The sequence below is a fragment of the Sporothrix brasiliensis genome (assembly GCF_000820605.1).
Source record: "Sporothrix brasiliensis 5110 chromosome Unknown Cont17, whole genome shotgun sequence".
NCBI classification, from domain to species: domain Eukaryota; kingdom Fungi; phylum Ascomycota; class Sordariomycetes; order Ophiostomatales; family Ophiostomataceae; genus Sporothrix; species Sporothrix brasiliensis.
The window spans coordinates 3,035,350-3,049,747 of NW_024467136.1; the positions used below are offsets into that span (position 1 = coordinate 3,035,350).

At 56.7% G+C, this 14,398-nt stretch overlaps 5 protein-coding genes across 5 annotated transcripts; 1 reads left to right on the forward strand and 4 right to left on the reverse strand.

The window, feature by feature from the left end:
• SPBR_02346 (uncharacterized protein) lies at window positions 1-2,667 on the forward strand (the record flags this gene model as incomplete). Its single annotated transcript, XM_040760649.1, has 4 exons — window positions 1-348; window positions 441-483; window positions 559-707; window positions 775-2,667. 4 exons carry the CDS (start codon window positions 1-3, stop codon window positions 2,665-2,667), a joined length of 2,433 nt encoding a protein of 810 aa, XP_040620899.1.
• A 555-nt stretch (window positions 2,668-3,222) lies between these two features.
• SPBR_02669 (26S proteasome regulatory subunit T5) lies at window positions 3,223-4,902 on the reverse strand (the record flags this gene model as incomplete). The annotated part of the gene is made up of 4 exons (XM_040760972.1): window positions 3,223-3,243; window positions 3,327-3,961; window positions 4,050-4,465; window positions 4,544-4,902. The coding sequence occupies 4 exons, from the start codon at window positions 4,900-4,902 to the stop codon at window positions 3,223-3,225; spliced, it is 1,431 nt and encodes a 476-aa protein (XP_040620900.1).
• Window positions 4,903-5,657: 755 nt separating this feature from the next.
• Window positions 5,658-6,462, reverse strand: SPBR_03168 (uncharacterized protein; the record flags this gene model as incomplete). Its single annotated transcript, XM_040761471.1, has 3 exons — window positions 5,658-5,712; window positions 5,782-5,943; window positions 6,017-6,462. 3 exons carry the CDS (start codon window positions 6,460-6,462, stop codon window positions 5,658-5,660), a joined length of 663 nt encoding a protein of 220 aa, XP_040620901.1.
• Window positions 6,463-7,063: 601 nt separating this feature from the next.
• On the reverse strand, window positions 7,064-8,170 carry SPBR_02968 (uncharacterized protein; the record flags this gene model as incomplete). The annotated part of the gene is made up of 1 exon (XM_040761271.1): window positions 7,064-8,170. One exon carries the CDS (start codon window positions 8,168-8,170, stop codon window positions 7,064-7,066), a length of 1,107 nt encoding a protein of 368 aa, XP_040620902.1.
• A 1,276-nt stretch (window positions 8,171-9,446) lies between these two features.
• SPBR_02234 (tRNA ligase) lies at window positions 9,447-12,857 on the reverse strand (the record flags this gene model as incomplete). Its single annotated transcript, XM_040760537.1, has 2 exons — window positions 9,447-10,136; window positions 10,347-12,857. 2 exons carry the CDS (start codon window positions 12,855-12,857, stop codon window positions 9,447-9,449), a joined length of 3,201 nt encoding a protein of 1,066 aa, XP_040620903.1.
• Between the last annotated feature and the right edge of the window lie 1,541 nt (window positions 12,858-14,398).

Below are 14,398 nucleotides of genomic sequence, written 5' to 3' on the forward strand. Positions count from 1 at the left end.
ATGGACGCCCCCGGCTGGAACATTAGCACGGGCGCGGGCTCCGCACGTGATGCCGCTGCCGCCGGGGCTGCCAGCGCCTACACTGGCCCGCTTACCGCCCTCCAGGACTTGGCCGATGCCTTGCCCGGCTTCACGGCACGACTGCAGTCCAAGGAGCAGCTCGATGCACTGCAACGGACTCTCCTACAGAACGGCGGCTCCGTCGAGCAAATCGGCATGTCGACAGAGCAGTTGCAGCTGCGCGTGAGCGAGCGCGTGGGCGAGGGCACGTTTTGCGTGGTTTTTCGTGGCACCATCTTATCCGATGCAAGAACCAAGAACAACGGTCGAGCCGTCGCGATCAAATTTGTAGGTTACAGAGGCCATCCGGGTACGGGCGTCTCTTGGTAGGGACGTATAACTGACTGTATAAGGAACTACGGAAAAACGACTCTACACAGCTGCGTAACGAGTTTCGGATGTACAAGAAGCTTGACGGGTGTCGTACGTTTGATTTGCTGCACCCTTACCAAACTGTCTCACATGAATCGCATATTTCTTCTCTCTGACACCTAGCAGCTGGTATTCCCAGGATATACACCTTTGGCGAGATGGACCTCCATAAGGTCCTGGTGATGGACCTTCTTGGCCCTTCGTTAGAGACCCTGTTCCAGGATTGCGGTCGGAGATTCTCGATCAAAACCGTTGCCATGCTGGCCAAGCAAATGGTTGGTTCTGACCACCTTTGCTGCTCTTTTGCGTGTCATGTCCCGACACTAACAGCACCCCTAATAGATCACAAGGATACAAACGTTACACGCACATGATCTCATCTACCGTGATATTAAGCCAGAGAACTTTTTAATGGGCTTGCCGGGAACAGATGCAGCAGATTCTGTCCACCTTATCGACTACGGCATGGCCAAAGTGTACCGCGAGCCGGACACGAACATGCACATCCCCTCAGGAGAATCGCAGTCCCTGTCCGGCACGGCCCGCTATATGAGTATCAATGCTCACTGCAGACGCCATCAGTCCCGGCGAGACGACCTCGAAGCTCTCGGTCACGTCTTTCTGTACTTTGCACGTGGAAACCTGCCATGGCAAGGCGTCAAGGCCCCGCAAAACGATACCCGCCACGATATTATGTGCGAGAAGAAGCAGGCGACCAGTATCGACGACCTTTGTCGGGGCCTACCTCCCCAGTTCTCTGAATACCTCGCTCACACACGTGGAATGGAATTTGAACAAGATCCGAATTACGACTACTTGCGGGGCCTCTTCACCAGGGTTCTAGAAGACCAACAGGCTGCCAATGACAATGTGTTTGATTGGGTCAAAATCAAGCACAGAGAAGACGAGCTGGCAACTGCTAAGAAGCCAGAACCATCCGACACTTGCAGCCCAGCTGCCACACCGATCGTCATGCCTGCCGAAACGCCATCTCATGTTGTCAAAGTAACAGAGGAGCCCCAGCAAAAGGCCGCTGAACCTTCCGAGCCGTTAGAACGGCCTGTTACTCCGCAGCACCCTGTTCCTAGCAGCAACACTCGAGCAGGTGGGTATCGTACCATGATCGTCGTGCCTCCGCCAGCATCGCCGCCTGTTGGAAAGAGACGGCGCTCCGAGTTTACCTCGGACCTCAAACTACCACAGCGCAGCATCCGCTCCAAGAAAACGGGCTATTCCTTTTACGACAGTGAGTCACAGCATACCTTGGCGACGCTTTACCGCGATGTGGTGGCCAGGCGTTACAATTTCCACCGTGCCGTCAAGCAAGGCAGACCCGGCATGTCGTCGGTTGCGAGTGCGGCTGCTGCGGCTGCTGCTGCATTGGCAGTACGACATACGGCAACTCCTGGCATATACAGTCGGCCTGTGGCCCCTTTGCGCGCTATGGGCGGAGCGTTAATCCTCGCCCCAACGTTCACTGAGATGCTCGACACGACGCTCGGAAAGGTGATTAGTGAGCTTGAAGACATATCTGATAAGCTCTTGCAAGACGGCGACTACTCTGGCGCAGCGCGTCTGCATGAGTGGCTCGAAGATGTATCGGCCGCCACAAAAGAGGAAATTCGGCGGCTCCGCCAGGAGCAGGAAAGGGAGCAACAGCGACGGCAAGAGACGGACGAGGCCGCAGAGAACAGATCAAATATTCCTTTACAAGGCCCGGCGTCCATGGCTGTGCCGGACACATCGACCATACCACCGCAAAAACAGACTTTGGTACCATTAGCGGCCTTCGATCCGGCCGACCCGCTAGAAGTGGACGATGGCGAAGACGATGACGGGGATACTGCTTTTGACGAGAACACCCTGCGGACCCAGTTCCTGCAGAGGCCTGGCTCTTCTGCGTTTCCTCGGAGAACGGTAACGCGCAGGGTACCAGAAGTTGCACCGTCTTCGGCGAGACTACCCGCCGCGACGTCTCCGGCCCCTGACTCCTCGGCTGCTCGGCCGTATTCAAGAGGCAGCCCCGCGGCGTCCGTGCGGTCGAGTCTGGGTCACCTTTCGCTCGGCATTGATGCCGATATCCTTGCTGCCGGCGACGACAATGCCGACGAGGGAAGCGGTGACAAGATTGATGCCGACGACAGTGGCAGTAACGAGATCTTGGAGCTGGTGTATAGGACGGCATCAGGCACACGTAAGGTAGTGCGTGTGGCAGGTGAAGGTGGCCCGAAGTAATATAGGATAAGGCTCTGCAGCCTCCCTTCCTGCCATTGCTTTCTTCTTCTCCTTTCGGAAGTCTTACCACCCTCGGCGTTACTTCATATAAAGACATAGCGGAGCCTGGCACGGTTTTACCGGTCCCCGGAGAGGTTAATACATATAGATATCCCACGTTGTTTTACAATCGGAATATCAACTGGCACCATGTTAACCAGATGTCCCCTCGCTTTGCAGTTTCAAGCATTTTATTAACGATATTGTATTCTTTCTACACAATCGCACGATGACTGAAATTGCTATGATGGCCAAAAAAATGATGCATTGGCTTCTTTCCTCCTTTCTACGACCCTCGTTCCAGCGCCCGAGATAAGTTCGCCGCAATAGCTACTTGTACAGACGATAAAATAAAGGAAAACACCAACAACCCGCCAGTAACGTCGTATCCTGACGTTGCCCAATCTCGCTGTGCGACCCCTCCCTGTCACGTTTCTCTTTCGCTGTCGGATTACATAGCCGTGACGAGTCGAGAATAGAGGTCGAGGTAGGTGTCGTGATGTAATCGAGCAATACTTAGGCGTAAAAGTTGACGGTCTGGAGGTAGACGTGATGATTAGCTGGTGATCGGGGACGAGGTGAAGGGGAGAGCATTCAAAAACAGCGGACAAGACACTTACATCCTTCTTTTTGGCCTGCACCTCCGCAATGGCATCCACGTAGTGTTCGTGGCTGATCTGGTTCTTGCCCATGCGCAGCGCAATCATGCCAGCCTCCACGCACACTGCCTTGAGCATGGCACCGCCAAACTCGTCCGTGCTGCGTGCCAGCTCGCCCCAGTTGACGGCCGAGCTGACCTTCATCTTGCGGCTGTGGATCTTGAGAATCTGCGCACGCGCCTCCTCGTTCGGCAGCGGGAACTCAATCTTGCGGTCGAGACGGCCCGACCGCAGCAGCGCTGGGTCCAGCACGTCCACGCGGTTCGTTGCCGCCAGCACCTTGATGCGGTCGTCCGAGGCGAAACCGTCGAGCTGATTCAGCAGCTCCAGCATGGTCCGCTGCACCTCACGATCACCCGACTTTTCGGAATCGAAACGCTTCGTGCCGACGGCATCGAGCTCGTCGATGAAGATGATGGCGGGGGCCTTCTCCTTGGCGAGGGCAAAGCAGTCGCGCACGAGCTTGGCACCGTCACCAATGAACATCTGCACCAGCTGCGGGCCGGCCAGCTTTAGGAAGGTAGCGTCGGTCTGGGCAGCGCATGCACGCGCCAGGAGCGTCTTGCCAGTACCGGGAGGACCGTACATGAGGGCGCCTGCGATTCCGACTGTTAGCATCCAATGCTGCGATTCTCCAATCGCAAGTAACAAGCGAACAAGCGAAAAAGCACGACAACAACCTACCCTTTGGTGCCTTGATGCCAATCTTCTTGAACCGCTCGGCCTCCTTCATGGGCCACACAATGGCCTCCACCAGCTCCTCGATCTGCTTGTCCAGACCACCGACATCGCTGTATTTTTCTGTCGGCTTCTCGTCGACCTCCATGGCCTTGACGCGGCTGTCGTATTCGGCGGGGAGCGTGTCGAGGATCAGGTACGAGTCCTTATTTACACCAATCAGGTCGCCCGGCTTGAGCGTCTCCGGGTCGACGAGGCCAATGAGAGGCAAAAATATCGTCTGTCGCGTCGAGGTCTTGATGACGGCGGACTTGCCGACGCGCGTGGCATCGAGGTCGATGTTGGCGCCCTCTTCTGAGGACTCGGCCGTCGGGTCCAGGTCCAGCAGTTCCACAACGTTGCCGACTAGGTACGGAAGTTGTCTGCAGGGGACGAGAAGAGGGTGAGGTTAGCATAGGCTATCGATACAATAGGGAAGAAGAGCAACAGGCGGGACCTACCTGTTGTTAGCAATCTTCTCCTGGTTGTCCTTGATCTTCTCGACCATTGTCGCCTTCTCGTGCGCCAACCGCTGGAACTCGCTCCGCATGATCCGCGACTCGTTCTCCAGCAGCCTCCGGCGCGTGATGATTTCTTGCGTGCTTAAACTCAGAATCTCCTCGTCGATCACATTGTCCTCCTCAGTCTCGGCGTCCTCCATCTCGGCGTCGCCATCGGCCTTGGCCGCACCCTTGTTGCCACCGTTGCCGGCGCCATCCTTGCCGTCCTTGCCGGACTGGTCGTCGTCGCCGTCTTTCTTCTCGTCCTTGTCTTCGCGCTCGTGGCGCTCGATGTCGTCGAGCTCTTCGAGTGTGGACATGGTAGGCGGTTGTGGGAGAAGAGGTTGTGCGGAGGGAGGGGGAGAGGCGGAAAAAGAGAGTGAAGGTGAGGATGAGGATGAGAGCAATCAGCGGTCGATCGAAAGGAAACCGTTAGGGATTGGATGTTGTGGTGCGTGACGTCGAAAATCGAGATGCTGGTTGATCGATTTCGAGATCTTGGGTGTGAATGCGCAGAAGGTTGGATGGGAGACAATGAGAATTGGCTGCTGGCAATGGAGCGGCTACGGGAAGCTTCCACCTTGTCTAGGCTGGGGTCTGGCCTTGGGCAAGCTGCGAAAGCAAATGCAGGCACAGGCAGGCGCCGTAGCGCGCGTCACCCGGACCCGGTGTGGCGTTGCCGCTAAAATGACAAAGCAAAGCAATAACAAAATTTCAGTCACGTGATGCGATTTATTAGATATTCTGGTCTTCGCTAGTGGTTACATAAGGCCTTGTTTGATATGAATTGCGAGCATTGATTGATGTATAGAAAAGACAGTCGCGAAACGGGCGACAGCCAAGAAAAGGTTTGCGACCTTGAACGCCGGGCCTTGAAAACAAAAGGATACGGAGGAAAAGCAAAGCCAGAGGGCAATTCGCGAACATAAAAAGAGACTGCAACGGAAACGGCAGAATGGGGACCAGAAAATAAGTATTAAGGACGTATCGTAGGGAGCGCAAAGGGGTATGTATCAATAGTGAGCTCTGCAAAGAAAAAAGACAATGCAGGAGAAGTCGGAATGGTCTGGGTTGGTTACTCGTCGTCGACGATTCTGCTCGCGATCGGTCCAATGAAGGGGATTTCGTATCTGCAGGGACAGGGTTAGCAGAGCTTAGAAGATACAACACAATAGCCATATGTCGGGGCGGATCCATACCTGTCGAGCGTGTCGGCATCACGGTACGCATTGAGCGTCAGCCAGCCGATCAGGCCAAGGTCGGCGAGGAACAGGACCCAGCTGAGGAACGACGAGCGGTGGAGGATCAGATGCAGGATGATCGTAAGGGTGAACGTCAGGCTGGCCTGCCATGCATGGAAGCTGCGAAGGAGACAAATGTGTCAGTGTTTGCATGATGATGTACAAGACGTCGCCGCGCGGCCGCAAGACCTACCGAACATAGTCGCTCTTGCGCTCCAGAACCAGAAGCAGGATCGAGCCGAGTGGTGGCAGTAGCAGGTACGCCATGCATGCCTCGTAGTCCAGACGAAGGCCCAGGCTCGTGTCGAACTCGTTGATCACACCGTCGCGGCCATTGTCGTAGATCGGATCGGGCGAACCGCCGAAACCGCCGCCACCGCCGCCCTCGAGATCATTGTTGGCGTGGCCACCCTGCTGATAGGAAAAGTAGCTCGGGCTCGGGATGCTGTTGGACCACCGGCGTTGTGGCTGGGGATGCTGCAGGGGCGGCGGGCTGGCAGCGTTGGAGGTCGTGGGCTTGTTGGGGGAGAACGAGCGCCGCTCGAGCGAGGCACGCGGCGACGTCGCACTGTTGCCGGCCGGCGGCGACATGACGCGCTCGTGCTCAGGCGGCGAGGACTGGTAGGGCGCGAAATCCATGGTTGGCACACGGACGGACGGGACAGGATGGAATAGAATCAAGTTCGGTGGTCGAAAGACGAGGTCGAAAACGAGGCGCGTGCGCAACGCGCTGTGGGAAATGTGCTTTGAAAGACGGTTCTTGCAGGACAATGAAAGTACCGGTCTGCCAGTCGTGCTGGGTATCGAGAACTGGCTCGTACTTGATATTCCTCCTCGATTTCTGGGTGCCTGAAGTGGGACGTGCGATGACGAAGCTGTGCGGAGAGAGACGGTTGATGTGCACGAGAATCAAGCTCTTGAAGGGACTAATTCGTACAAAAGAGTAATACGTCGTAATTACAACCCCCGGTTTCAGTGAGCGCAATGTAAAATACGGGGGGGAACTGCACTAATTGAGCTGCAGCGTCGCGTGTATTACGACGTAGGCTGACACAGTATATTGACAGTGTATATATTATAAGCCGCACTGTTGATAGTCATTCACGCGCGCCGCCAACGGACAGGTTTGTACGAAGTACTTCGTACCATGTTCGCTTTTCATATTTAATAGTCGGATATAAAATATATAGTAATACATTATTTTGAGACAAGACGCAGAGGAGACCGCACGCCCGGATGCTCACGTCTCCTTCTTGTCGTCCTTGGTGCCATCCTCCAGCTGTGTCTTGCGGCTCTCCATCGTTAGCCACAGGCTCTTGCTGGCGCCTTCCAGCGCACTTGTCAAACCCAGGCCCGCGCTCTGCAGAAGAGACACCAGCTGCGCTTGCAGGCCAGCACGGCCGCCTTCGATGGAGCCGACCCAGCGCACACCGTCCATGTCAAAGGCCTGGTTCTCGATATGGCCGCCTACAAGGAGCAGCTTCTGAACGGCGCTCTGGACGAGCGGGTCGTAGTAGCCCGGGCTCTTCTTGCGCGTCGGGGCGGGGAACTGGGGCGGGCTGGGCGACAGGATCGACAGGGCAGCCGCGAGGTGTGCCGGTGACACGTCCGGGAACGTCAGCAGCGCCATGGGGCCGACAAGCAGTGGCTTCAGCTGGCCGTACACTGAAGACTCGGGCCCCGTCCTGCCATCCTGCTCGGCCTCCTTGATGGACGCGTAGGCGGCGTCCGACAGGTCGTGGTTGTAGATGGCGCCCTTCTTGCCGCGGCCGCGGACAACGGCCGCCGTAGTCTCTGCTGTGACGGTTGACGGGTCGTAGAATTCAGCGATGCGCATAGCCACGCTGAAAATGCGCGTGCCGATGACATTGAGGCGGATGTTGTCTGCGAGTGTGTCGGGCCACTGGACGCCCAGCTGCTTCTGCTGCGTGGCCACTATCCGGAGGGCCAAGCTCAGCTCCCGCCGCAGGGCAGACCACTCGGCACCGGTCAGGTTGTTGTGCTGGAACATGAGGATGAGCGGCGTCGAGCGCAGAAGCGATGTGTACGACCTCAGCAGCTGCGACTTGCGGATGTCGGGCTTCTTCGCGCTTGGCGGCTGTGTGGGAGGCACGTAATCGGCGGGCAGGGTGAGCTTGATGCCCATGGGCGCGCCCGCGGCACCAGCGGTCGCATGTGCGCTCGTACTTGTGTGGAAGCCGGCAACAGGCTGTGCTAGCCTTAATCTCAAGGCCGTGGGCGGAGGAGAAGAGACAAAGGACGAGGCTCGGCATGGCGACGATGCGCTGCTTTCGGACAGACACCGCCCGAGCGAGTGTGTCCAGCGAGAAGGAAGCCGTGCCGGCATTTTGAAAAGGGAGGGAGGGACAGTCGAAGCTAGCGGCGGTCGTGGGCGGCTGGTGATGCAGATGGTCGCATGCTCCGCTGCGATGAAGCTCTTCGATGCGCTTGCCTCTAAAAATTCAATCTGACTTCCAGCCAGTAGCACAGGCCAATGCGAGTATCCACTTTACTGGCCGCAAATGCAGTTTTGTCAGGAACCGTCAAATTGCCGCGCCTCACCGCCCGATGACTCCCAAGCACCTACCCCCCACGTTTTGGTAGCTATTGGACCCCAATTCGGGCCTCCTGAAGATTTGGGGTCGCACCAGCTATTCGAACCAACACCACGAGCCAAGAGCTCTTTGTATTCCGGATTCTATCGTCGTACTATTTTTCTTCTCGATACGACTTTCTAAGTTTCCCCTTCTTTCTCGTTGCGCTGCGTCTGCCGAGAGACGGAGCGACACTGCTGTCGAAGGCCGAATACGGACGCTAGAAACCACTGCAATTAGGACGCTATAATACAACATAGGGGACAACAGCGATTTGGACGGTTTTGGCAGCTGGACACATCGAAGTCTGTGATCGGCGCTCGCAACTTTCTCCACCACCACGGACCATTGACTCAGGCAGGTTCGTTGGCCATTTACACACGAGTTGCACACCGCCAATATGGCCTCACAACAAGCTGGCGCAGCGGATGCTGCAGACGACATCATCGATATCAAGCCGATCCTCGGCCGCCTCTGGCCCCTTCCGGAAGCTGGAACGCCGCTGGCCGAAGACATTGCCGATGCCGTGGCCCTCTTCTTCACGAATCGTGTCTCGGACGTGCAGGCCGGCTCCCTGCTGATGTGCCTGCACTTCACGGGGCTCGACCGCCAGGCCGACGTCATGGCTGCTTGCGCCGATCGCATGCGAAAAGCCGCTGCCCGCGTCGACCCGGCGCCGCTGCTCAAGATCGCTGCCGAGAAGTCGCTGAAGCGCGGCAAGTACAACGGCGGTCTGTGCGACATTGTCGGCACCGGTGGTGACTCACACAACACCTTCAACGTCTCGACAGCGTCGTCCATTGTCGCCTCGGCCTACTTGCGCATGGCCAAGCACGGCAACCGCGCGTCAACGAGCAAGTCCGGGTCGGCCGACCTGCTGGCCAACCTCAAGCACCCGGGCGACATTGAGAACGAGTCGACGGATCTGGTCGCCAACCTCAACTATATCGAGCCCGCCACTCTGCCCTCCATCTACGCCTCCACCAACTATGCATTCCTGTTCGCACCCGTCTTCCACCCGGGCATGCGCTACGTCGCGCCCATCCGCAAACAGCTGCCCTGGCGCACGCTGTTCAACCTGCTGGGCCCCTTGGCGAGCCCCGTCGACGTCCGCGACACCCCCGAGAGCGAGTCTCCGCTCGAGACCCGCATCATTGGTGTCGCCCGCCGCGAGCTGGGCCCCGTCTTTGCCGAGGCACTGCGCATGACCGGCGCGCGCAAGGCCATGGTCGTCTGCGGTGCCGAGGAGCTCGACGAAATCTCCATTGCCGGCCCCACGTTCTGCTGGTACCTGCACGAGGACACCGCCGGCAGCGACGTCGTCATCGACCACTTCCAGCTATCGCCTGCCGATTTTGGCGTGGCCGCCTGCCCGCTCAGCGACGTGTCACCCGGAAAATCGCCCGCCGAGAACGCCGCCACGATGACGAGCATCCTGCAGAACCAGCGCCCGGCCAACGACCCGCTGCTCGCGTTTGTGCTCATCAATACGGCGGCGCTCATGGTGGTGGCCGGCCTGGCAGAGCCTGCCGACAGCTCGGCGCTGCCCGAGGACCCAGAGGTCGTCACAGAGCGGGGCCCTGGCGGTCTGCGCTGGAAGGAGGGCGTGCGGCTGGCACGGTTGGCCGTCAGCAGTGGCGAGGCACGGCGGCAGTGGAAGCTGTTCGTGGAGGCAACAAACCAGATCAAGCCCTCGTCGTCAGCATAGTATACGGAAGACTGCGATCTTTGCCTTGAGGAACATGCACATATATCAAATGTAAATCAATGAAAATGGAGCTTTTAGTAATGCTGCTCTAGTTCCCAGCCATACAATGTTCCTTTAAACTGAACCAAGTGACCTGCATCGCTATGAAGGTGGTCGCGGAATACAAATCAAATACACAACGCTGCATCCGCACGGCTTTAACGGGACAAAACGCCACGCACAACACCGGGAAGCAGGGGCTGCCCCTCAATCACAATGTCCGTAATGCCGTTCGTCTCCGTGCTGCCCTGCTCTAACCAGCGGGCCAGCAGCTCGTTGCTCTCCTTTGGCTTGACGCTGTCGTCGCGAGTCCCCACCGTGATGTGAGACACCTTGTTGACACACGTCCAGTTGTCCTCTGCACCCCCGCCGCCGGCCTCGGCCTCTTTGCTCACCAACCGTACCACAAATGCCATCAGCCGGTCATCAAACACCACGCGCTCCAGCTGCACATCCACCTCACCCACCTCGGGCGGTGTGCCGTTCACAATGTATGTCGGGCCACCCGCTGCTGCTGCAGCCTCGGCCGCCGCATCAGCATCCGCATGCAGCTTCTGGTACCGGTCCCACAGCTCCGGGCGCTCCTTGGCACTAGCACGGTGCATCAGCGTCACATGGAAGCTGGGCTGCACGCGGCGTGTCTGCTTGAGCTGCTTGTAGAAGCGGGAGGCGTCGGCCGGCTGGTTCTTGAAGGTGCTTTCGAGCTGCGCGTTGACATCCTTGCCCGCGACGTGCACGGCCATGTACTCCAGCGGCTTCTTCTTCACGGCCGCTTTCGGCGGCTGGTTCTGCTTCGGCGTCTGGGAAGGGCCTTTGTTCTTGCCACGGTCGACAATCTCGTGGCGCAGCGTAGGATTGTATTTGCCAATCGCGGCCGCAATCGCCTCGTCCATCGCCTCGGCAGACGGCACCTCCTTGACCAGGTTCGGATACAGGTTGTGCAATTGTCGAACCACCGTCTCCAGGTTCGCACGACTGCCTGCTGTCGGGGACAGGTCAATCACTGCATCAAAGCCCTCATCCGGCGCACGAGAGAGGTCCAGCGGCTCAAACCGCTGAATGAAGCCCTCCATGATGCCGACCACCTTGTTGGCGTCGGTCGCGGCGTGGATCGTCTGGTGATTGTCGCCGCGCGCAAACACACGCTCGTGCGTAATGGCACGGATCGCATCCACATCGTCGTGAACAAAATTGAGCGCAACCATAGTCGCAGACAAATGCATGTGCTTAACGTCGTGGAGAATCTGCTTCCGCTCATGCTTCTGTGCGTTGTTGCGGTCCGCAACAACCGCCGGGTGGGTCTGAAGCTCGTCCAGCACCATGCGCGTAAACCGCGGCGGCCGCTTCGTGCCCGTAATGTTGTCGTTCTGGATGTGGCCGTAGCCGAACAGATGACCCAGCGCAATGGCCAGCGTCGTCTTTCCGCAGCCAATCGTGGCGATGGGTACGAGAATCACGTCCTTGGTCACCTCGGTCTTGCTACCGCCGCCGTAGACCTCCTCAAAGTTGGCAGCATCGGTGCCGTTCAAGTGCTTGAACGCCAAAAAATCTTCGCGCAGCTGGATGATGCCGTGGTTCTTGTTGTACTGCCGGCCCAGCTTCGGGTCTGCTGCAATCCGCTTGCGCGCGTACATGAGGTATTCCTGGGTGATGGCCTGGTGCTTCTTGTAGCTCGGCGTCCGTCCCATGATCAGCGCCTTGGTACATTCGCGCCACTGGCGGTACATGAGATACGGCTCCTCGAACTTGTACTTGAAGAACCAATCCTGGTACGGCACGGACTCGGGCTTTGGGGACATGCGGCACCGGATCACGAAACCTTCAACGTCGCGTCCATCGTGCGAACCCGTCTCGGCTACAGACTCGAGAAACGTCCGTACTTCAGATATACTATCAATTACCTTGAGATCTGTCTTGATGAAACCCCAATGTTCCGCAAAATTCTGCACCAAGATGCTAGGATACGTCCGGAACTCTGGCAGGTTGAGGTTGATGCCGTGCAGGTAGAGGCCGGCCTTGTCGGGGCCGTAGGCGAGAATGTGCTCCTCGAAAGAGTCATCGCAGAGCTCGGCCACGGCGGTGACGTTCCGTGAGTACAGCTCTCGTGCCAGGTCCTGCTTCGTCTTGCCCAACCGTTCCAGCTGGATCTGAATACGCGCCTCGCCAGCGCTGGAATGACTCAGCTCGACGTCGCCGCGGTCGCCGGTGGAGTGCTTGCTGCACACCAGCAAAGTGCCATCGGCAAGGCCAGACACGAAGATGATGCAACCGTTCTCCTTGAGTGTGATCTCATAGGGCCCCTGTGTGCGCTCCTCAATGTTTTCCCACCGAGTCTCGTGGACCTCGTTGATATTGAAGAACTTATCGTAGCCGCGGATGGCAATAGACGGCTGGCCGTGCTTGTTCTTGGTCGTGAATAGGCCACGTGCATATGTCGGCAGGTCGCGCCGCTTGTAGTCCCAGTCGTTCATCTTCCATGAGTCGACGTAGTATCCATCTTCGGAGTTGCTGACGGTAAAACGCGTCTTCTTGATGCTAAAAGCAGAGCGCTTCTTCTGCTTGACTGCCTCGTCCAAAATGCGGATGACCTCTGCGACCTCCTGAACGTCCTGGTCCTTGTATGGTGCCTTGGGCAGTACCGGAGATGATGTGGCCATACCGGCGGCGGCAGTCTCGATATGTGTGCTGTCCATGCTGATATGTGAGCCGGTGTGTGTTGTCCCTTTGATCTTCTCGAGCAATGGTGAGGCTGATGTGTGAAAGAGCCCTCGTAGTACACACGGCGGCAATAAAGAGCTCGCGGGGTAGGGAGAAAAGACCGAGAAAGAGTAAAGACGGTCCGAAGTGGCGCTTCCAATGGTGTTGTTTGTCTTGAATGAACTGAAAGAATGAAGCAGACGATGAGAAGCAACGATGTCACTTCTTTTAAGTCCAGCAACAACGTTTGCACAGCGACTCAAATGCATGTAGAAGCTCTCTCCATTAGCCGTGAGCACTGGTCAAAACGTCGCTCATGTGGGACAAGGCTGCGCCCCTAGACCTGTTGGCCTCAATACCCCGACTTGGTCAAATATGCGTTTAGCCTCGCAGTATTGGACGATTCGTTGGTGAAGCTTTGGCGGGATCGCCTTCTCTGAGTCAAGCGGTAAAAGAGAAGGATCCTGTATCTTATTCCTAAGGCAGCAGCCAATCACACAGCCGTGTTCCTTCTGTTTTAAAGCTTTGTGTTGCTTTGTGCTGAGGCCAATCGCTCTTTCCTGGTCTTTGAAGAGTCACAAGCAGGCTGAAGATCTAGTAGGCTGGGCCTCGAAAATAAGGAAGCTGCTAAGAGGCTCGGGCTGTCCTCGAGGGTTGAAAATTTTAGCGCGAGGCAGAAACGAGAAGCCAAAATTGTGGGCCTATTGGCCAGGGGAATCGGCTGTCAAATATGGCCGGACCTTTGTGCCAACGGCGAACGGTATCGCCAGCGAAATGTACTGCATATCTGCATATCAATTCACTACAAATGACGCGAATATCGTACGTTTTCAGGTACAATATCACTTCATTATTTTTATCCAGAACTGTTCCACACAGTCTACATTTGTCCGGTGAAGAATGCCCCTCAATATAATTGTGTTTTGATCTCGGCACTCCGTTTTGTAAAAATTGGTATCAATATCATGTGACTTATCACGTGCTAATATTTGTCTGTGCCGTAATATCACAACAATTGCACGACACGCACTTGCCGCATCTGCTTATGACCAACATCGATCATTACAACACGACGACCGGGAGTGCTGTTAATTAAGAAAGATGTTGAGAAGCTTTGTTTTTATCTTGAGCTGTCACAAGCAATTTTATGACGCGCAAAGGAGCCAATTGCAGTGTATTTCGGCCCCTCTTGCGAAATACCGGTGGAAAGTATGTAGGTGACGTCATGTGGTACCCAAAACAGCAAGCACAACCAAGCTCCTCTCGATCGCCCCCAATCGGTGCGCAAATCGACGATTCTCACTGGCGCTTGTGGGAAGGTGCGATGCAGCTCTTTCCCCAGTTACTGGCAGCTCCTACCTAGTCTGACCAGTTTTTAACCATCACAGCAGTCCAGTCAGCGCGCGAGACAGTCGGGGAGAAGTACCACGTCATTGAAAATTGGGTTGATGATACAAACAACAAAGGGAGGTGGTCCAGGCCAAGAGCCAGAGCACCAAATGCACCTTCCCTCTGTGTGACGTGATTGATTCTAGCC